Source organism: Trichosurus vulpecula, chromosome 1, assembly GCF_011100635.1.
Source record: "Trichosurus vulpecula isolate mTriVul1 chromosome 1, mTriVul1.pri, whole genome shotgun sequence".
In the NCBI taxonomy this organism is placed as follows: domain Eukaryota; kingdom Metazoa; phylum Chordata; class Mammalia; order Diprotodontia; family Phalangeridae; genus Trichosurus; species Trichosurus vulpecula.
Window position 1 is genome coordinate 58,083,232 of NC_050573.1, and position 24,165 is coordinate 58,107,396.

The 24,165-nt window shown below is 41.2% G+C and overlaps 1 protein-coding gene across 1 annotated transcript in view; it reads left to right on the forward strand.

Moving 5' to 3' along the window:
• The window catches only part of CSNK1G2 (casein kinase 1 gamma 2), a 96,378-nt gene that overhangs the window by 29,399 nt on the left and 42,814 nt on the right, over positions 1-24,165 (forward strand). The window contains exon 2 of the mRNA XM_036763017.1: positions 19,074-19,556. Within this exon, the coding sequence (XP_036618912.1) occupies positions 19,370-19,556 (187 nt within the window). The 5' untranslated portion in view covers positions 19,074-19,369. The remainder of the gene's footprint in view (positions 1-19,073; positions 19,557-24,165) is intronic.

The window sequence follows — 24,165 nt, forward strand, 5'->3', positions numbered from 1 at the left end:
GATGGGAAATGCCCAAAAGAACGTGACAGGTAACTAGGCCTTTGACAAAAACTTGTGACAGAACTTGCAAGACTGTAACTGAGATGCACAGCTAAAATGTAAACCCATGCCGACTCTCTTTTGGGGGCCAGGTGTCCAGTCTTAACACAGAAGTATTCACTGATCAAACCACCCTCATGTAAAAATACTGGTTGGGCTCTAGAGAGCACACCCTCACAATAGCCCTGGGTCTTTGAACATAGTATTTTTGTGGCCAATTAGGAGCAGCAGCAATACGATAATGAAAGCACTGGCCTGGAAGTCAGGAGACATGGATTCTTGTTCTAGATCTTCAGTTATCTTGTTGTGTGACCTCTTGAGCAAGACCCTTCCCCTGTTTGGTTCTTTTTCCTCATTCCCATCTGAAAAACAAGGTAGCTATATAAGATGAACTCTAAGGAATCATTCTAATGCTGACTTCCTCTAATTCTATGATTGGCTCAGTTGGTGATCCTCAGGGTCCTGATCACAGAGTCAATTCTCATACCATCCTGCCTCATAACTTTTATCTGTCCACAGCCTCAGATGGCACCCCTTCAAGCTGGACTTGCCTCCTGGGGAACAAGGGAGTGTTAATGACTCAGCTTAGCACATTCTTGCTGCTAGAAAATAATGTAAAACATACAGGTCTAGGCCTCAGTTTCCATACCTGTAAGATGAGAGGGTTGGAATAGATGATCTTGCAGGTCCTTTCCAGCAGTAAGAATATCCCCTTTGAATAAGAAGTATAGTTATACACTTTACAATTAGTTTTATTATTGAATTTTGAGGACCCCCTCTGGGGAATCAGAGTAGAGATGTGTCTGCTGAGAAAGCAGATTGGTTTGCATGAATACACCTTTGCCTAAATACCATTTCTTTGGTGACTGAGTTTTCCTGAGTCCCACCTGTCAGAGATGTACACCACAGCTTGAGTCACATTGGAGGTTTGCATTCATTCTAAACACAAACGACTGCTGAACTTAAGTGGATTTCACCATTTCAAATGGGCAGTTGGAAACTTTGGAAGATTCCCTATAGAAGTCAGTCTTAAACTATTTGCTTGGCTCTTAGATCCAATTTTTCTTTAATTTTAGAATCTGTACGTGTTTGGACTCTTGAGCCCCTCAACCCTTCTAGTACAGAATTCTTTTTAGCTTGGGTACCTGAGGCTTGTGCTTCTTCTGAAATTTCCATCATGGCATTTCTTCTAACCTTTGTATCTCATGGTGAATATTTTCCAGGCAGGTGTGACTTGAGACAATAAGAGATGCAAGCAGATAATTGATTGGCAGTTACTAATCATACATTAGGGAATCTGTGGAAAAAGAGAAGGCAGGGAAGAGGAAGAAATGGGGAGATGAGACTTCAGAAAGCTTCACTTCCCTTGTAACAACACAGTATGGATAGCATCCATATCTGGAGCTCCTCTGGTCTAAAAATTTTACTGAAGACACACTATGGTTTTGGTTTGCCCATTAGCTCTCTGTGGTTGTGAAATAATTTATTTGAAAAGGAGGCAGTGTAAGTGAAGTGCAAAGAACCCTGGTCTTGGAGTCAGGAAACTTGAGTCCAAATCCCAGCTCTCTGCTAAGTTGCTGGTTGTGGGACCTTGTATAAATAACCAAACCATCAAACTTTCCTGGGCCTCAGAGGTTGCCCCATCTGAAAATGAGAGGATGGGATCAGACAAACTCTGAGATCCCCTTTGCCCCTAATGCGGCTAGGTGGTATAGTGCTGGACTTGGAGCCGGGAAGATCTGAGTTCAAATCCTGCCTCATACTTACTGTGTGACCCTTGGTAAGTCACCTCATAATAATAGCATCTGTGTCACAGAACTGTTGTGAGAGTCAAATGAGATAACATATGAAGTGCTTTGCGAACCCTAAAGCTTTCTATATAAATATTTGTTCAGTTGCTTTCAGTCATGTCAGACTCATCATAACTCTTTTTCGGGGGGTTTTCTTGGCAGAGATACAGGAGTGGTTCGCCATTTCTTCAGCTCATTTTATAGGTGAGGAAACTGAGGCAAACAGGGTTAAGTGACTTGCCCAGTGTCTCACAGTTAGTAGGTGTCTGAGGTCACATTTGAGCTCAGGAAGATGAGTCTTCCTGACTCTAGGCCCAGCACTCTATCCACTATGCCACCTAGCTGCCCCATATAAATATTAGATATTATTATTAGTAATAATAATAATAAAATAATATTTTTATGATGAATTCCCTGAAAAAAGGTAATTTAATTTCAGCAGCAGCTTGCTCTATTAGAGCTCTGGTAGGTGACAAGAATTATTTTTTTTTTGTGGCGTAAATTGCTCGTTCTCTACACAGTAGAGTAAATGTTGACCTTTCCCTTGAGAGGATTACAGTAGAATTTGTCAGCTGGTATGGCCTAATTCTGGTTTACAGAAGGTTTTTTTATATGGTAGATGATAAGATCTCATTCACTCAGAGGTTGTGGAGTGGCAACTCTTGGGGATAAGAGCATGCCCAACTGAGCTTGTTGGCATGGTTTGGTTGGGTCTGCCATGGGGGAAGCATTCGTCTCCCACAGTCCTCTTCTTAGCTTATCCCTATCTAGCCTCTTCATTCAGTGAGCCCAAGACTTTGTTCTTTCTAACTCCCTCTATCTTTGCTCTTGTTACTTCTTCCATCTGGAAAAAAAAATGCCTCCATTTTCTTGCAGAAATGCCTCTGCCTCTTATAATTGCTGTCTTCCATATTTCTGGCTTCTGTTAATGTCACCTCCTCCAGAAACCTTCTATTGCACCTTCCTATTAAGACAGCAGTCTTGTTTCTCTCCTCTGAACTCTTCAGCCACTTCATTGGTCCCTTAGCCCCATGGGTCCATTGGTCCCTTCTTACATGGTCCTTTCGTTTGACCATCTTCACAAAGTCATAAGACTCTGACTTCCTTTCCCTACATGTGACTCACCTGCTCAAAAACTTGGTATCACTCCTTATGGCCTACAGGATAATATCCACAATCCTCATCTTGGTGTTCAAAGCCCTGTACACTTTGGTTTCAGCCTACCTTTTTAGCTTTAATTCACATTCGATCCCTTTACAACACTGCATGTTCAGCCAAATTGGACTATTTGTTCCCTGAACTCAGCATTCTGTCTCTTGCCTAGAGGCTTTTGGGCAGGCCAGCCTTCATGCCTGGAATGTATTACTTCCTCCTCATCCTTATCTGTTAAAATTCTCTTCTTCCTTCAAAATTTTGCTCAGACTCAATATTTTTTACTGGAGGTTTGCCTCTCTTCTCTCTTCTCACCTCTCAAAATCACCCCCCAATCACTGATGGGGAAGGGGAGAAAGAAAAACAAAACCCTTGTAACAAGCCTGCATAATCAAGCAAAACAAATTCCCATGTTGGCCATGTCCAGCACTGACCCAGTATAAGCTCCTTGAGGGCAAGGATCATGTCATTTTTCATTTTTGTATCCCCAGTGCCTTGTACATAATAGATGCCTAATGCTGAATCATTAGTCCTTTCCACAGATGGTTAGTGTCTGTTATACAAAAGAGCTCAAATACTTTTGTGTGTACGCACACGCACACACACACACACAGCTTTAGGCTTGGTAGCTTGCACAAAGGCACTTAAATATATGTTGATTAATTAGTTCTAAGCTGTCTTGACATTAATTTGGCTTTGAACATGAAATAAAGGCAGGTTTGAGCATCTGGTCTGAGCTGCAAAGGGATTTTGGTGATTATGACCATCATTTTGTTCTCTGACGAAGGATTGGTTACCACATTACAGAATGAAGATGTGAGACCTTACTGGGCTTTGTTTCAACGAGAGAGTTAGATTAGATCCTAGCTTTAGATCCTAGTTGACCTGTGTTCTGGTAACTGAATGGTTTTGCTGAGAGCTATTATTAACTACAGTAACTTGCATTTTTATAACCCTTTAGGGTTTACAAAGCACTTCCTTACAATAGTCCAGTGGAAGTAGGTAGTGCTAAAGCTGTTTCCATCTTGACAGATGGAGGCATTGGCTCAGAAAGTTGAGTCAACCTAGGTCATGTAGGCACTAGCTATTAAGTATCAGAATCAAAATGTGAGCCTTGTTTTTAGGTCTTCAAGTCATCCTCTTTCAGTTATACCATACAACTTCTCAGCAAATCTCTACCATCTTTCTCATACACGTATGGTCACTTTTTAGAGAATTGGGATTTGATATCCAAACTATAGTGGCAATGCTCCTACATTTCCTTTCTAGGAGATACTTGAGGATGGGATGGGGCCTTAGAGCTTCCTCCTTTGGAATATCTGTCCACAGCATACAGAATTAGAGAGATAGAAAGTGCAGTAGAATGGGCTCCATGACATAGTCTAGAGGTTGTTTTCTTCAGTTTTTCTTGGAATAGTTGTGTACCTACTCTATACTATGCTAGGTGCCCACAATATAGAGGCAAACTAAAGAGTGTCTTCTCTTATGGAACGTAGAAATCTATGTTAAATAACTGAGAGAAAATGTATCACTGAGGATAAGATAATTTGAGGAAAGAAACAACACTAATGGGAAGGATGGTCAGAGGATGTTAAACCTGAGCTCTCGGAGCCTTGGAGGAAGAAGATAAGGATTCTGAAAGGCAGAGATGAGTAAGTTTCTGCTGTTGGCCTATTTACTTGTCATTTGTGTCTTCTGAAAAGATGAGCAGTGGTTGAAGGGATGGCCCATCAAAAGGAAGGCATATAGGATACTTCATTGTCTTTAAGTAATTGAAGGGGTTTTATGAGGGAAAAAAAAGACTTGTTCTGTGTAGCTCTAGAGCATTGCTGTCACACTCAAAGAGAAACCCCAGCAGGCTGCGTTTTGACTTAGAAAACTACACATTAACATTTTCTCTTGTATTTAAAAAAAAAATTGTTAAATGTTTCTCAATCGCACCAAGAGTTTGACCCCTGCTCCAGAGAATTGTTATTGTTCTATCTTTCAGTCCTGTCCAGTTCAGACTCTTTATGACCCTATTAGGGGTTTTCTTGGCAGAGATACTGAAGTAGTTTGCTGTTTCCTTCTCCAGCTCATTTGACAGATGAGGAAACTGAAGCAAACAGGGTTAAGTGACTTGCCCAGGGTCACATAGCTAGTAAGTGTCTGAGACCAAATTTGATCTCAGGAAGATGAATCAGCCTGACTCTTCCCTGCACTCTATCCACTGTACCACATGGTTGCCCTGAGGACTGAACTAGGCCCAACCAAATGTTGATAGGCTTTGGCATGATAAAGAGGGTGTTCTTAACAAGTTGAAATGACTGCTAATGAAATGGGCTTCCTCAGTGGTAATAATAACTCATATTTTCATAGCCCTTTAAGATTTACAAAACATTTTCCTTACAACAGTCCCATGAGATAGGTAGTAAAAATGATATCTCCATTTTTCTGATGGGTAGATTAATTGATTCAAGCAGGATCATACATCAGTGAGTGTTAGAGTCAGGCCCTTAACTCAAGGTATGGCTTTTAAATCCAGTACTGTGTGTTCCCATGAGAAGAGATGTAGTAGAGGTGATCCGTGCTTTGAGGGGGATGTTGGACCAGATTATCCCTCAAAAGTCCCTTCTAACTCCCTCCAGTTGTAAAACTCAGAGAAAGTGACCACTTTTTGTGGGGAGCTCATTAGTTGTTGGATTCAAGTTAAACGGACATTTTTTCTTGTGTCTCCTTCTCCTGCCCTGCCCCCTTTCCAGAAAGTAATTTCCAAGTAACTGGGATTCTTATCACTATTTTCACTGGAGTGTCTGAGGCCATTCTGTGTGTCCAAACATAAACTTTTGTTTTACTTAAAATGCAAGATGCATAGATACTCTCATCCAGAGGTCTAGCCCTGCCCTAACCACCCCACACCCCTCAGTGTTTCACTAGTCTTGAATTCCCAGAGTGAATAAAAATTTCTTCTTTGTTCTTGCCCTCAAAGGCAGAGCAAGGATTTTGTGGAAAGTTGCAACCTTCATCCTCTATGGTAAAGAGAGACATTTCTCCTGTGAGACTCCCTGTGAAGAAAGAAGACAAAAAATTTTTATACCAGAGTCTGTTTGGAAAACTTGATTAATAGTAGCTCATCCCTTCCTCACAACTATCCTAAAATGTGTTCTAGTTCTGCCACTTACACTGTCTTTGTTATCTTGGGCAAGATTTTTAAACTCTTGGTCTCAGTTTCCTGATTTGTAAGGTGAAAAGGTTGGATTAGATGATTTTTAAAAAATTTTCGAGTGTTAGACTGTACAAGTGTTTACAAATGAGAAAACTTGGTATCCGTGGAGGAGGAGTGTAAGAGTGCGTGGCTAACAAGTGTTGGAGCTGAGATGCCTTAAACTCTGTGACCAGTACTTTTTTCTGCTGAATGGTGCTGTATCCTATACCTTTTCATTGGCCTGGAATAGTGACCAGGGAGAAACCACTTGGAATTTGTTTTTGTTTCTTAAGAGAATATGGGGGCCACTACACAGTTGTCCTTGATTAAAGATTGGTAGTTCATGGGATTGTTAAGCTTTATTTAGTCACAGAGTGGGGAGATGCTTTGTTGTTCCATGCCATTTGTCTAAAGAGCCTAGACTACTTTGCCCTCATTGCTATTTTATATATTGCCCATGACAGTACCACAGATGAAGGCACAGAAACACTGAGGAAAGAACACAGGAGTCTTGTCCATTCATCTATCAGATTAAGTGTGCTGTTGGAAAAATAAATAAAGGACTAAGAATCAAGAAAGATACTGTAATCCATTCTCTATCATGAGCTAGATGTTCCATGTGAACTCTGACCTTCTGCAGCTCCTTTTACTCATGTGCTAAATGACAGGATGAGGATGAGCCCTTCTGCTTATGAGAGCCACCTTCATTGCCTTCCTTTTTGCGGATGAGAGCTGGCTAACGATAACATACACGTCTACAGGATTTAGCTTTATTCCCTTCAGATGCCCTAGGAACAGGGATTAGAATTAAAATCATCACTGTCAGTGAGAAAATCAGAATTGTTTAAAAAAAAAACCAACACACACCCAACAACCCTATGCCTAACTGTTATGAAATCAAGATAATGATAACTCCCATTTCTCAACCCTGTAAGCTGGGCCATATGCTTACATAAGCACACACACATGCACACGATTTTTCTCTTTTTACAGATGAGTAAACCAGAATCCAGATGTGTAGTAGATTTGCTCATAGTCATATAGCTAGGAAATAATAGACCCAGAAGTTGAAGCCAAGTCTTAAGCTTTTGAGTCTGATACTCATGCTAAAAGCATTGACACTACCATCTCATTTGATGCTTTCTGGTGATATCCATTTGGAGTAAGGTGACTGAACACCTGTGACCACAGTGTAACTCAAGTACAGTCAGGATTTCACCTCAAAGCAGTTCACTTGGAGATTGCATTTGTAAGGACGTGTTGCATAGCTCATCTCTTCATAAAAGGAACCTCCATGATTGGTCAGCGCAGCTCTAACTTAATTTCCTATAATTTGTAGACCTTGAAATAAGAATTTTGATATTCTTAATGCTGACCATGATATATTGACAGTTACTGGAAGGATCTTAAAACCATTAAAGAGAGAATTATGTACACTATAATTTTATAATTGGGGGACGTCAGTCCTACTGTTATTTACTGGAGTCATTCTATACCTGAACTGTTATATTCACTTTTTTTTTTTTTGGCAGGGCAATTGGGATTAAGTGACTTGCCCAAGGTCACACAGCTAGTACATGTGTCAAGTGTCTGAGGCCGGATTTGAACTCAGGTCCTCCTGACTCCAGGGCCAGTGCTCTACTCCCTGCACCACCTAGCTGCCCTTTGTATTCACTTCTAACCACACTTTGGTACAGGATTCAATAATGGGCTTTAGAGACCGAAAAAGCCTTAGATATCATTTAGTCAAATATACCCTTATTTTACAGAGGGGAAAAATTGAGGGTCAGAGAGAACAAGTGATTTGCTCAAAATTACACAAATTGTGGAGATTCAGACCCAGGTCCTCTGACTCAACAACTGTGCCATAAGAGGGTTATCTTGCAGAATAGCTACAGGGGGTGGGTGGGAAATTATCACTGTCTTCTGAAGAGCTGTTTTAAGAAAGAAGGATCAGGTTCATTCCAGTTGGCTCCAGAGACTGAATTAGGACCAATGAGTAGAAATTACAGGGAGGCAGATTTTTGGCACCTTGTTATGAAGATCCTTCAAGGCTGTTTCAGTAAGGAGTGGGTTTTTAAGTGGAGGCTGGGGTGGATTTAGTGTGCTGCATCTGGAATCAGAGGTTCTGGGTCCACATCCAAACTACTTGCTACATACTAACTGTGTGAACTCTTGAGAAAAATCTTGTGCATGTGTGTGCTTATGAGTTAACCTTGGTTTCTTCATCTGTAAAATGAAGGCTTGGACAGATGACCTTTGAGGCTTTTTAGCTCAGAATCACATGATCTTTTGTTTGGAATGATGAGAATAAATGACAATAAAAAGTAAGATCATTTGTTTTGGGTGCTTTAAAGAGGATTCATATTCAGGATAGGGCTTGGACTATGGGTTGCCTGAGGCCCCTTCTATTTCAGAAATTTTATATTTCTTTGAAGTCATTTTTATTTCTTGAAGTTATGTGGAGTTAAAGCAGACATAGCTTGCAAAATAGGGTCCTCTGTGGCCAGTGTTAGTTTCTTAGTCCTCTCCTTAACAAGAGACACAACTAGATGACAGTTTGACTAAATGGATATAAGTAAAATACCATTTATAGAGGAAGTAGTGTGTCTTCATGGCTTCCATCACTAACTGCACAGCTTCCCTTTCAGTCATCTGAGGTCAGGCTGTTGCCTCTTGGTTGCATTACTAATGGCCCAGAGATACTGTGTCTGAGTGACTGAGAGCCTCTTCAGAAAGCCTTACAACTCAATGAGAAGGTGGAGAAGCAGCTGATGAGGTTTTGACAGAAATGAATGTTAAAGTGATGTATTTCAGAGAGGAAAAATTGCCAAGTGACCTATATGTTGCCGGCTGGAGAAGTGGAAATAAGCTGACAGCATGGGAAATTCTGTGCAAGAGAGGATTCAGAAGTGGGCAGGCATCCATCTGTCTGTCCATCCATCCATCCATCCATCATCGTTCTGCTTGAGCTTGGAACTCAGATAGCCAATGGGAACCTCAGGCCACCTTGTCAGGGGAAGATAGCGAGCCAAGATGGGAATCTCCCAAGTAAGGAGGGAGCTCCAGCTATCACCCCAAGATAATTCCCAGATAAAGCCAGGCCTAGGTCTTGTTTTGAGTGCCATATTGTAGAGGCCAGAGCAGTCTTCTCTCAACACACAATAGTTGTATGAAAGGCCTGTCACAGTTATGAAAATACCCCACATGACATGAAGTGGACCAGCATCACCTCACAGGACCATCATGGGCATTTTTTAAACAAACCCCACTGTGATTTTGTAAATGTGTACTGTGACATCCCTCATCTAATGTAGTGTGGCTGATTAGCAACAATACCATTTTAGTGCTTGAGCCCCCAGCCTGCCTGTCATTGGCACATTGTTTGTAGCCTTCATATTAAAAATTGTCCTTTGCAACGACCTGCTCTACTCTGACATTGCTGCTTATCGTGTTTTCATGAAACTGATGTGATTGTTTTGGGGGGGAATACAAAGATTGTATACGCAGTGTTAGCTTCCTTCAGGAAGCCGCAGTCTGGTTAGGGAAATGAGACGTATATCAAAATGTTACAATGCCAGGCCATTCAGTTCCACGGACGTAATAAGGCCATGTTTGATAAGTGCTGGACGACAGCTTGGCATAGTAAATAGAGAGCCAGTCTCCGAACCAGGAGCATTTTGGTTTAAATCCTTCCTTGACACACAATGGCTGCGTGATTGGGGAATTCACTTCTCAGTGCTCTGAACAACCTTCTTAACACTAAATATTGCAGAGAAGGTGTTGCCCTACATTGATAGTGGCAGTTTCTTCACCAGGGAGTTCCCCAAACCAGAGTAATCCAGTCCCTCTCTCCGTAAGTACCAAGTGGTGTAGACTTAGGTAAGTGTTCCCACCTGTGAGAGGAGGGAAAGAGTAATGAGGTATTTTTTCTACTATACCATGTTACTTTTACGTGATTTTTTATCATAAAGATTTGGTAGATTGAGACTTTTCTGGGTTCATTGTTCCAGTCAGTCAGCAGTCACGAACCAGTTCTCATCCCGTAATATTATAGAAAAGTATAGGATTGGTGTTTACTGTCTATGGCAAAGGTGCTACAGCTGATGGCTTGCCAGTATTGGGGAGCTCCAAAAATTGGGTCCAACTGACTAGGGTTCTCTCCATCCTGCTTATAATTGCCACCGCCCACCCACAGCCACCACTATAACATCCATAAATTTATAGTCAACTGGCACCCAGTCACCCCTCACTATCTTCAGCCCAATAGAAAAGCAGGGATTAGAACCATGGCATTCCAGAGACCCATAGAAGGTAAGAGTTAGGAGGCTTCTCAGAGATCCTGTCCAGTATCCTTCATTTAAACAAACGGGAGGCCTAAGGACAGGAAATAACTTGGCAAGTTAATGGCAGTCAGGACTAGAACCCGGTTCCTTTGACTCTAAGGCCATTGTGTTTTCTCCTGTGGTAGGCTGCCAGTTTGAAAGGCCACTTACCCTAAAACTAGGAAATTGAACCAAATTCCTACTGATCTCATCCTGTCCCAGTGACACAACTCATATGGCTATATTGCTTTACAATTTACACAGTGTTTTCCTCCCAATAGTCCCTTGATTCTGTTTATTTCCCTTTGCACCTGTTCAGATAGATCTTCCTATGTTTCTCTGCATTCCTTATATTTGTTTCTAACCATATAATCATATTCCATTATGTTTGAATGTGATAGCTTTTTCAGCCATTCCCTGAAATGATGGATGCCTACTTTGATTCCAGTTATTTGCTACCATAAAGTATTGCTGTGAATATTTATTATATTAGAACTTTGTCTCTTTGGTTTTCTTGGCATATATATCCAGCAGTGGGATCACTGAGTCAAAAGGGCAATGACTGTATCTATTGGGGTGGGGCAGGGGGTGGAAAAGATCTTCCCATAACTATACTTCCTCTTAGCCTAGCTCAAAATTCACAGCTTGTAAGTTGGTTTTCTTAAGCCTGGTACTCAAAGACTCTAAATTCTTCTTCATCTTATCCAATGTTTGGGTTAAGCCTCCCATATTATATCCTCTTTATTACTGCTTTAAAGAGCTGAAGGTAGGTGAAGCTGGTAGGCTCTAGATGTGGACTAGCCTTAGAAACCCTGTTCAAAGAGTTAGGGCTCCACAGGGGAAAAGATGTGTTTGGGGTTGGAGGACAGGATGAGACAATAGCCTCTTTTTTAAAAAGTACATTTCTTTATGTCGGTTCTGAATTTGGAGTCAGTTTTTCTTACATATAAGATGTATTGTTTCTGGTAGCGTTTAGGTAAAAAATTTCAGGAAAAACTCTCAGGTCCTTGGACCTCTTAAAGAGTTCTTAGAAAAAGGTTGTTGCATTAGAGTACCAAAAATTTGACTTAATTAGCCTGCAATTTGATTTATTTTTAATTCCACAGATAATTATTGAATGCCTACTGTGTGTAGAGTTAGACTAGCAAGGAGGATAGTGTTTGATTGGTCTAAAGAGTGTGTATAAGGCTAAAAAGGTAGATTGGAGGAAAGTTGTGGGAAAAACTTAAGTACTGGAGAAATTGTATTTAATCCTGGAGTTATTAGGGAGCCACTGGAGTTTCTTTTCTTCCCTGATAAAATGTAAGCTCTGGAGAGATTTTTTTGGTCCGTCGGTCTGTCTGTCTGTCTCTCTTATGTCTGGCACATTGTTGGCACTTAATAAGTGCTTTTTCGTTGAGCAGGGAAATGACGTGGTCAGAACTGTAATTTCGGAACAACACTTTAGCAGCTACAGGGAGGATGGATGAGAGAGAAGAGACTTGAAAGCAGGATTACCAATAGAAGTTTATCAAAATAGTACCGATGGGAGATAAGGAATGTCTGAACTAGGGTGGTGGTTGTGTTAAGTGAAGAGAAGGGAATATATGCTAAGATGTTGTGGATTGAGTTAGATGTAAGAGATCTCTGGAGAACACTGAATGGGCATTGAAAGGAGGAATAGGTATATTTTAGCTTTGCATAGGTATCATCTTTTAAAAAATCAGTCATGCTAGGACTTAACTCAAATGCACCAAAACAGAAATATTAATATGTACTTTACTGATTATAGTGCAATAAAAATGTAATGAGGGGCATTTGTAGAGAGAAGAGAGCTAGAGATTATATAGAGAGATCTAGGAGATGAAGGGGAATAAGCATTTCTGTAACACCTAGTGTGTGCCCTGCACTATGCTAAGTGCTTGTTACAAATAATGAATCATTTGATCCTCACAAAAACCCTGCAAGGCAAATGCTGGTATTATCCCCATTTTATAGCTGAGGAAAGGAAAACAGATTTAGCAACTTGCCCAGGGTCACACAGCTAATAAGTGTCTCAGACTGGATTTGAACTCAGGACTTCTAGACCCCAGGCCCAGTACTCTATTTGCTGTTCCACCAGCTGCCTCAAGGCATCTGGTCATCTAGACTATTATTATATAGAGATAATTGAATCCATCATATTATGAGATCATTGAGAGAATGTAAAGGGAGACAGGACAGAGCCTTGTAGTGAACCCACAGTTAGCTGAGTTGGATATGGGTGATGATTCAGCAAAAGAGTTGGAGAAGGGGTAGGCGGTGGGGACACAGAAAGAGGAGTGTTAGGAAAACACCAAGAGGAAGGAAAATGGTTTAATTTTATAAAGAAGTAAAGAAAGATGAGGAGAAAGAAAAGGCCATTGGGAACTTAAATGTTTGTTGGTGTTTATCTGCCTCACCTCCCCAAAAGACTGAGCTTCAAACCCCAAAAGTTTATGGTTCCATGGTCTAAGCAGACCCCTGTGCTCCCCTGTAGCTAATGTGACTCCCCCATCTCAGGTTGCAGGCCTCTAGCCCTCCTACCTCCTTTACCTATTCCATGTGTACAAACCCTTTCTGCCATTAATATTGACTAAGTGGGGAAAGCTTAATGAGGTTTGAGCCAACAACCCGCAGCAGGATCATTTCCTGGAGGGTGGCATTGTGCTTATTTAACCCACAGGTAAAAGGGCTGGGCATCTTCCGGCCCAGACTGGAAAGAGGAGAATGTGGCTTTCCCAAATCCTCTGGCTCCCTTAGCAGCTTGTAACTAGAGCTAATCAAAGAGGAGGGCCTTGGGAAGTGTGGGGGTGGGGGGCTTTTCTCAACTGCTTGCTCCATTTGAAACCTAGAATGACTGAGCCTGGTGGAAAGCTGTCTGCACTGTCATCCCCAGTGGACTTCCAGCATGTATCTGGATATACACATACCCAGACAAGGCTCCACTTTATGTTCTCTCAGACCCCCACCTCTCTAGTACGAAGCTGAGGTTGAAAAGGTGCAAGCCCAGACGTGTCTCTTCCTCTTCTCTTCCCCTCCCTCACCTCCATTACATGAATCAGTATGATGTTGATCTTTGAAACCAATATGTAACTCACTGCCATAAAAGTGAGACCAAAGTCATCTTTGACTTTCTTCCTGGAATAAACTTTGCCGTGGGAGTCTGTGCTTCATGACATCTAACTTTTGAGAGAGATATTAGAGGTCATTTATTTCCAACCTCCTCTTTGACAGAAATTGCTTCTAAATGTTCTATGCTTTCTTTGAAAATCTAGCTCACTAGAGTGTAAGCTTCTTGCGAAGAAGGATTGTGTCATTCATTGTATTTGTATCTCCATGCCTAACAGTGCCTGGCATGTAGCACTTAAATACTTGTTTGTTTGCTTTTTAATTAAAATTTATTTTATTTTTCAACCAACAAGCATCTGTTCTCTCCCCTTCTACCTAGAAAGGGCTTCATATCACGTTTTAGGTCCAGAAATCTCTGGCCTGAAACCTAGGCTTTCTTATCTTGCCCTCTTCTGTGAATTCTTTCAGGCTGTATACTAAATTTGAACACCTAGGACTGACCTTATCTCAGGCCCTCAGGCTGTTGGTTTTCATAGTTTGATCCACATATGCTATAGGAGGTAAGAGAGTTGGAAAGGGCAGTGACTGAAATCAGACAATCTGGTTTCATATTTGGCTTCTGATTACTGTCTTTGTGACTTCGCCAAGTCACTTAACTCCCTTGGGCCTCAGTTTCCTCATGTTTAAAATGAGAAGGTTAGATTAGAAGGCCAGTGACATCTTCCAGCTTTAGTCCTGTGAATGTGTGGATACTCTGTGCCAACCCAAACTTGAGGGCTTTGGGTAGAGGCAGCCCTCTCGCAGCCTTAAGATGACAGTGAACTTGAAGGCATATCAGACAAATTTAACAAGCATCTCCAGATTTGTCCTCTTGCCTCCATTTTTTCCCTTCTCCAACTCTTTCATCTTGCTATGAAAATAACATTACTAATGAATAGTTCAGGTCACCCATAGTCAAAACCTTGAGTAGTTCCTTATTACTTGTAGCATAAAATATGAACAACTTCTGGCATAACTGACCCTCTACAATTTGGCCCCAAATACCTTCTTTTATTGATATATTGTCTTCACATGTCAGTCATTTCCCACCCACCTACTCTCCGATTGAATCTTTTTTTTTTTTTTTTTGGACAAAGAAAATTTAAAACATCTGCTACAGATGCATGGAAGGAGGTATGTTTTGTTGTCTCTTTTACACAAACTTTGATCTTTTTGTCACTCAAACTTCCTTTTGGTGGTTTTTAGCATTTACCTTATTGTAGTCATTGTATATATTTTTCTCTCTCTTTTTTCCCTTTATCAGTTACATGCAGATCTTTGCACATTTCTTTGATATCCTCATATGCATTTTTCCAGACTACCTTTCCAATCTTATTTTGTTCTACCTCCCTGCTTTTACTCTGTGTTCTAAGCTAACGAAACAGCTAGATGTTCTCTGTTCTCATCCTTCCTTCTCTCACCTCTGTACATTGACTGTACATTGGCCATATCTGGAGAGCGTTCTTGTCTAGGTTTACACCTTTTTTACCCCTTAAGACCTAGCTCATGTACCTTCTCTTTCTTGAAGTTGTCCCTGATTCCCTTGCTGAAACTGATCTTTCCCCTCTCCTTTTTCCTCCCCCCCCCCTTTTTTTTTTTGGAGGGAGAGGAGGGCAAGGCAGTCAGGGTTAAGTGACTTACCTGGGGTCACACAGCTAGTATCAAGCATCTGAGGCCGGATTTGAATTCGGGTCTTCCCAGGACCGGTGCTTTATGCACTGTGCTCCTCCTGTCTCCTTTCCACAAGTATTTCAATGATTATAATAATGATGACAACAATAGTTACAATACCTAATCTTTATACAATGCTTTGCACTTTGCAGTTTTACATATGTTATTTCACTTGATCCTCAAAACAGTTTTTCCAGATAGGTGCCATTATTCCCATTTTACATATGAGGAAACAGGCAGACAGAGGTTAATTGACTTGCTCAAGGTCACATGGCTAGCGTCTGAGGCAAGATTTGAACTCTGGTCTTCCTGATTCCCGGTATAGTCCTTTGATCCCTTATGTCACCTACCTCCTTGGATCTCCCTTTCATCTTTATTGCATTCTGCCACCTTATTTGTAATCCCTTCTCCATTAGACCATAAGCTCCTTGTGGACAGGGGCGGTCATTTCTCATCCTTGTACGCCCAGCACTGTTTCATAGCAGGTACTCAGCAAGTGTTGAATCCAATTCAGTTCTTCATTATTGAATCACCTCTTGACAGGCATCTTTTTGTTTGTCTTCATTTTCCAGCCCATCATCTACTTCGGTGCCTGTGTGATCTTCATCATCATCATTGTCATCTTCCACCCCTCTAATAACATTCTCCTGTTAAAAACCTTCAGATGCACCCTGTTGCTTACTGAATATAGTATAAGTGCATGATCTTAGCACTCAAGGCTTTCCATATACTGACTCCAACTTTATTTCATACAACTTATTAATCCTTTTTGTGGATTCTTTTGCAGCCAAATTGTGTGACTTTTAGTTTTCATTCTAGTCCTTCGTTCTATTAATATTTGCTTCTTTAAAACCCCATTAAGTGAGGTGCTCATGTTTCTTATTACTCTATTTCTGGACTATATTTCTCTTTTATATTTATCCTCTGAAGTCCCTGCTCTCCCTTTCAGACCTAACTCAAGTGCCACCTCTCTCAGGAAGCCCTCTTTGATTCCCTGAGGGATGGGGGTGGCATGTGGTGCTTTATACCAGTGTTAGGTGGTTAGCAAATGATGGTTGAGTTGAATTTCCCCACCTCGACTGTGAAAGTGATCTCTCCCTCCTCAAATTTCTCATGCACTTTGCCTGGACCTCTCTTACTTATCTCACTCTCCCTCATGTTTGTATCTCAGTCTTCCCTATTAGGTTGTAAGTTCCTTGGGGACAAGGACCCTGCACATAGTAAACATTTAGTGAGTATTTGGTGAATTAAATTTAATTCACTTTCCATCAGTCCATCTGAAATCTCAGGCAAATGAAAGTGGGAGCAGAAAGGAAAACAGGAGGGAGGGAAAAATACCTGCTCAGAGAAGTGCTTCTTTGGTACAAAAATCATTGACATTGCTAGATCTATAAATCTATATCCTTATGTTTTATGAACTATCCCTGCCCTCCATTTCTCTATTCCCTGTTGTTCCTTGCTTCCCCAACGCAAATTTATTTTCTTTTCAAAAAATTTCATGATGTGTAGCCTCAAATCAGACAAGTCGGCAAAGAGCAAGTGTCCTGTTTGGGTAGGAAGATATTGGGAGTGAGTCAGGAGTCCTGGATTCAGTTCCTGACTCTTGCATTAAGTCTCTGTGTAACCCTCGAGTAGACCTTCTCAGCCTCATTTTTCTCTTCTGTAAAATGAAAATATTAGACTAGAAATTTTAGAATTAACTTTAGATTTAAAAAAAAAAAACTCATACAATTCTATGCAAGTAAATGAACTCCTCCCCAAAGAAACTGTGTGCTTAATTATATGCAGGTGGTAAGCTGTCTAGGCTAAGGCCAGAGAAAAAGCACCTTTGAATATACCGCCTTTCTGTAAACTAATGCTGCTGAGTGGGGAACCAACTTTATTGTTGTCAATTTTATTGATCCTAGCTACCACCTCTTTGAAAATAAAATTGAAAAGTGGAGGTTTTCCTCTGTGCTATCTCAGAGCAGCTACTTTTCCAGTTTCCATTGGTTGTCCCTGCAATTTTGAAAGGAGGCATTTTGTACCCAACGCTCTGCTCAACCCAAACCCCTAACTGGTGCTGATCTTGAGCACCTTGGCTTCTTCCCCATGGCCCTGGCTCGGCCCTGCCCTCCAACGGCTGTGTGTACATTTGGCACGGTGCCTCCTCTTGACTTCCTCTGGTGGACTGCTGTAGAACCCATAGTTATGACTCCCCTGAGATCACTTCCTCCCTAAGAACAATGGAGGTATTTGTACACCTGCCTCTGAGGAAGCCCAGGGCCAGAGCTACTTAGCTTTCAGGCCTTCTGGCCTTCCTTGGTTAGTTTTGGGTCAGAGTTGCTAGAAGCAGCCATTTGGATTTCCCCTGCTTTGACCTGTTGCTATCCTAGGGACAGCCTGATTTGTTCTGTTCCCGCTGATCATCCTGTGGTGTTTTCCCAGTAAAGGATGTGTTAGACACTAGTATGCGAGCAGGGCTATTATTAACAGTGCCCTGCTACCCTAAGCTGATTCCTTGCCTGGGCTAAGGGCCGGCTTTCTCCCCTCTATATTCTCTGTCTTCTTTGCTCTTCCCTAGAAGTGTAAGAGGGTCAGAAAGAGAGTCAGGAGACCAGGTTAGTTCCTTTGTTTAGGACTTTGTCTGCACAGATAAAATGTTTTTAGACAGACGTAGAATTTTAGTGCCCAGAGTGGCCTGAGAGATGGAAAAAGTGTGGCTCAGAGAGGGGTTTGTTTAAAGTGACCTTATAATTGTGTCAGATCTGGGGTTAGAATTGAGGTCTCCTGACCCAATCTTTGCTTTACATCATATATTTCCTGTCTCTTTTTTACTTTCCTATTTGCACATGATACTTTGTGGCTAAAACTCAGCAGGTGAGTGTATTGCCAGCTGTCTTATAGTTGGGGGAAGCTGAAGTGGTGGGATCATGGCACTGGGGAGGGTGGGGGAGATAAACTTCAGATGCTAGTCCCTAGCCTCTAGGCCCGTAATAAAAGGATTTGTTCTGTAAAACATGGACTCAGTCAAAAGACTGAACTCAAGGACCTAGAAGGCCACATGTGGTCTTGAGGCTGCAGCTTCGCCACCCCGTGCTAGGTTCTCTTGCCCTTAATAGCATTCTTTCCTATTGTCTGCCCCTCCCCAATACCTCCCATCCTCAAAGCTAGGCTAAATTCATGCTCCTTTTAGGAAGTGTCCCCAGCACAGAGTGGTAGGCATTTCTTTCACTAGCCTAAGATTTGTTAGGTATATGATTCTTAACAATTAACACTGCTTTGTAATTTGTCTCATGGTGTTGTCTTGTATTAACTAACAGTGTATTGTCAGCTCCTGTAGGGCAGGAATCACATTTTATCCTTTATTTCATTAAATATTTGTTAGATGTATTAATTCTATGAAGTAATTCTTATTTTATTGGCCTCAGTCTAGTATTTTCTTGGAGGAAAAAATATTATTTTTTGTTTTGTAGTGGTTTAAACTTTGCAGAAATAAAGGGGAAGCATGTTTTGGAAGGCACACTGGACTTAGTATCAGCAGTTACTGTTGCTCAGAACGGTTTAGGGACCGGTGTGATCCAGGTAGTAAGTAGCTGAGCTAGAATTTGAACCCAGCATTCCAAATCTAGAGCTTTTCTGCTTCCCTGCATCGTTATTACCTGTATGATTTATCATCTGGTTATTGTAAAGAGTATTTTATAAAGCTTAATGTACTATAAAAATGTGAGTAGTTACTGTTAACATTGTCATTATTAATAGGACTATGAGTCTAAGTTTCCTAACTAATTTTCTTCTGGTTTTTTGGTTTGTTTTTTTGGTCAGCTGGGAGCCAAAGGATCTAAGCTGGAAGGAACCTTCCCACAGAATGCCTTCTCCACCAAAGAGTGACCTACAGGCAACAAAGATGAGAGCCACACTAGGACTTTGGAAACCACTAACATTTCAGTAGCTGGGAGCTTGTGGGTGACGTTTTCCCCTTCACCCCACCCACCGCCTCTGCCTTGGGCCGCAATGGTGTATTGATTGCAGAAGAACCACGCTTTGTCCTTGAGTTTCGGTGGATTGGGGTTTTGTATGGCAGCAGCGTAACCGTGGAGAGGCCAGGGTATCACAAACTTATGGATTTTGACAAGAGAGGAGGGAAAGGGGAGACGGAGGAAGGCAAAAGAATGGCCAAGACAGGGGGGGGAAGGAACACCCATGGCTGTCGGAATACGGGGACCAACTCGGGAGTCTTAATGGTGGGCCCCAATTTCCGGGTTGGGAAGAAGATCGGATGTGGCAATTTCGGGGAGCTCCGACTAGGTGAGAATGTTTTTACACTGTTATGCATGCTTAGATCAGGAGATCTAACATATAGAATCAAGTGTGTTCATTGACAAAGCCTCCTTTGGGGAGGAGCAAAAAGCTTATATACTTCTTTTTCCACTTGTAAAGTATTATTGCCCACTCCCCTCCAGCCCCACCCCCAGAAAAAAATGATCATAGGGATTTAGAGAAGTGAAAATTAGCTCCATTTGACAAATATGTTGGGGACCATCAGCTTAGATAGGACTTTGGCTTAGTTCTCTTTGTTCATCAGTGATAAAGGGTGTCATTGCCAATACAATAGATAGCATTACTTTTAAGCAGAAGAACAAAAGAAGGAAATTGTTTCCCCTTCTTGCTCCCTGTTCTCCTATTCCAACTTGTTCTTTTGAACAAATTGTTGGGGAAGAGGGTGGCTAGCTACCAGTAAGCAACCGGAGATCTGATCACTTACAAATGCTGAGGCTATTTTTAAAGGAGGCAGCAGCCGTGAAACAGTCTGAGGTCATGGAACACATGCAGATCTTTACTTGAGTTCCCTCTTTCCCCAGAAAGAATCTTTAAATGATATTTTAAATGATTCCTTCTTAACAGGCCCCAAACAGGACAAAGGGCAGATGTTAACTGGTGTTAGCTCTGCTTCCGTTGGATCTTAGGCTCAGCAATCTGTTAATCCAACTCCTGCATTTATCTATAGGTGGAGGGGTCAGCATGGTACACCAGGATAGCCTCCATTTACTCCCTCCTCCTCCCTCTTTTTTTCCTGCTCCCTCTTCCTGTCTTTTTCTCTCTTCCCTCCTTTTCTCTGATTTTCTCTCCCATTTCTCTGTAAATAGTAAAGTTAAACATAATTAAACAAGTATAAAATAGTAAATTTTCAGTTATCTGACATTCATAGGATCATAGGTGCAGAAAGACATTCAAAAGTCATCCAGTCCAGCTCCTCCATAGGAAACTGAGGCCCAGAGGTGAAGTGACTTGCTAAAGGTCACACAGGTAGTAAGTAGTTAAGCGGTATATAAATATTAATAATAACAACTTGAACTTTTATTAGTTGAAAGTTCTGTGTATCTCCAGCATGTTGGTAACTGATGCTCCAAATAGTGATTGCAAGATTTTGAAATGCATTCTGTAGAAGGTTTTAATTACATTCAGTGTTGTTTTCATTCGGATGCTTTTTGTTATCTCATTCATTAAGTTTGGTGACCCATGATTTGTATCATGATTTGTCAACTCTTCAGTTATCCAGAGTCTTGGATCAGCTAGATTTTCCAATCATAGAGCTTGCTCTAGGAACACTTCTTTGTATAACTGTGCAGGTTTCTCTGTCTATAACAGAGCCAAGAGCTAGGAAGAAAGCAACCAGAATCCATGTACATTCCTCAGTGGATAACTTATCCCCTCAAACCCAGAAAGGCAATTCTCTTTTTCATAATTTGGACAACCTGTTTTCCCAGCTCACAGTTGATAGGAGGGTACTTTAGCGGCCATCTAGTACAGCCTGTACACCAAAGGAATCCTCATTATAATATACTGACATGTGGTCATATAACTTCTGCTTGAATCAGTAAATGAACACTTATTTATTATTTATTGGAGATCTCCAAGAAAGGGGAACCCACCACCTCTTAAGGTGATTCATTCCACTTTGGGGCAGTTTGTATTGACACTAAATTACTCTGCTTGTAACTTCTCGTTGCTTCCATTGCCCTTTGGGGCTGTACAGAAAAGTATAGAAAGTCCTTTTCCCACGTTTGTCCTTGAAATACTTAGGGACATCTATGATGATCCCTGCATTCTTTCCAAAGTAAAGGGGTGGGGAGAGGGAAGAATGTCAGTGGGTCTTAACCTCATCAGCTGATGACTCAGCAACAAGTTAGGAAAAGTATAAAAAAGCAGACGTCAGAACTGAGCACTCGGGGTGTATGAAGGGGGCAATGTTGTGAAAGGGTAAACGGTTTTACACCTTTCAAAAGAAGCAGTGTTTTAAGGAATTAAGTAAATCTGTGCTATCATTGCCAAGGGTACTTCCCTCTGTGGTGTAGATCAAAATATCCATCTACATTGTTCTCCATTTGGGTACAATTTCTGATCTTGCCTTTGCTTAAATCATCCAGAGAGAAATTATCCAGTGCATGAGGGGTCTTCTTATGGTTCTTTCACCATTATACAGCCAGCAAGGCAATGTGGGTTTTCTGCAAATACCCCTCGTGACTGGGAAACAGTCTGATGTTGTACATGAGCGATGGCAGCTTAAAGTAGTGGAGGTTTGCAGTGATGCCGAGCTATCAATGAAAAGAAAAATGATGTTCAGTGTACTCTGTTTAAGAAGGCAGGGAAGTACATAATCCTTGGGAGTAATTTCTTTTTTTTTTATCATAATTTATTTTTTCCCCAGTTATATGTAAGGACATCTTTATGTCTTTACATTTAGCATTCATTTAAAAAATTTTTTGAGTTCCAAATTTAGTAATTTGATATAGCTTATAATTGTTCAGTCATGCAAAACATTACCATATTCGTCATATCATGTAAGAAGATACAAACCCAAAGGAAAAAAAAAACACAAAAATACAGAAACTGGAAAAATGTATGCTTCAATCTACATTCGAACTCCATCAGTTTTTTCAACATTTACAATGGCTTCTCAAATGAGTGCATTAATTTACCCTGTGTGACAGTGTTTTCAAATCATTGTGAAGAATGAGGTCAGAATAGATGCAGGTGTGTTCTGCCTTTGAGACGACCATTTTCCAGGCTGGACAAGTGGAGACTATTGCTTGTAGTGATACTGTTAACCAATCAAAATGCAGGTTTCACTCCCTCAAAGCTTCTGAGGAAGGACCGAGTACCTTAGAGACAGTTGAATAGAAAGCATCTTAAGATTTTAAAATATTCAGTAAGACTTTAACTCCTCAGAATCTTAGGGTAGGAGTTGTTCTAAGGAGGAAGTAAGGAGTGATTCTTCATTTTACAGAAAAATTCATAATGGGGTAACTTTAAAAATCCCAACTAATCTTCTAGTGCATTTAAAACATCTAATTTTGAATGGTTAATGAGTGCACTGATGGAATATCCACATCGAAATGGTCATAAAACATTGAATTAAATTTATGCCCAACTTTCCTAGAGCTGTATCTGTTCTACATAGTGAGATTAACTTCTGTAGTGTTTATATCTGTAAGTATTTTCTTGCAGGCTTTGGAGGAAGTTCTCAACAGTGATCTTGATCTCAGTTTAGGGTCCTAGTTAGATATATGAATTTGAGCCCCTGAGAGTCTAGAGGTAGAAGTCTGGTCTGTCCAGAAGAAAGTACATTTGCCTTAACAGTACTTCCTGTGTGTGCTGCTACCCTTGCCCCTAGTTGATTGGCCAAGTCGCCCAAGGCTTTGTATGTATTTATTGCCTGATGTATTGCCCACAACTTGTATTCCCCCTGTTTGTCTCTGTCCCTGAACTACCTTCCCTTCTTGTCAGGGGATGAGGCCCTGTGAGTTCATTGGCCTGTTGGTAGTTAGATTATTGGTCTAGTGGTGTGTGCTGCTTTCCCCTGATGGAAATCCTTATGACCATCGTGTGCAGAGAGGGTTCTGGAGACCAGAGCCAGAAGTTCTTAAAACTGATGGCCAAGCCTTTCAAAACTTGATTCCTGTGCTTTTGTTATGTCTGGAGCTGCTGCCTTACACAGGCTGTGAAGAGGGGCCATTATAGCAGCCTGTCTGTTCTCTTCATGATCAGAAAGCAAGATCATGGCATAGTGGAAAGAGAACCAGACTTGGAGCCAGGAGACCAGGATTCAGAATGCTACTTCCCAGCTATGTGACCTCGGGCAAGTCATTTCTCCTCTGAGGCTATAAAATGAGGATAAATAAAGCTTGTACCACCGGCCAGGTTTGTTTTGAGGAAGACCCTTTATAAACCCTTTAGTGTTGCAGAAATAGGAATATCATTAACATAATGACATTGATAGTTGGTAAACATTTATTAGTGTTTGCTACTATTACTACGTGCTGAGTGCCGGAGGCAGATACCAAGAAAGGCAGAAGACAATCCGTGTTCTCAAGGAGTTCAAGCTCTAAAGTATAGCTCCCGTTTCTGTTTACAAACAACAGTGCATTAAGTTTCTTCATGGTGCAGAGTGCAGTCTCTGTGCTAGAGCTTCAGTAAGATCTGGCTTGTCTCCCCATGGAAATTAATTCTTGTCAGGGGTTAAGATACAAACTTGCATCACTCTACTGCATGATATGACAGTAAAGGTTTACAAAACAGAGTGCTCTGCGAAGTTTGGGGAACGTCATCAGCATCGGGGCGGGGGGTCACAGAAAGATGTTTTCTTTGCAACAGCTCTTGGAAGTGAGAGCAACGTTAGTCCCGTTTTACAGATGAGGAAACTGTGGGGAAGTGACTTGCCAACAAAAAACTACTCGGAGCTGTTGTGTAACAAATGCTTGTAAAGTGTAAGGTGATACGGAAACACGAGCTGTTGTTGTCTGTCATTCACTTTGACCCTTTGAAAGTCACTTCTGTGAGTATTGGCAAAAGATAGTGGTCAGCTTGGGGGAAGGGACAGAAGTCACCCTTTTTTTTTTTTTGTTAAATAATCATG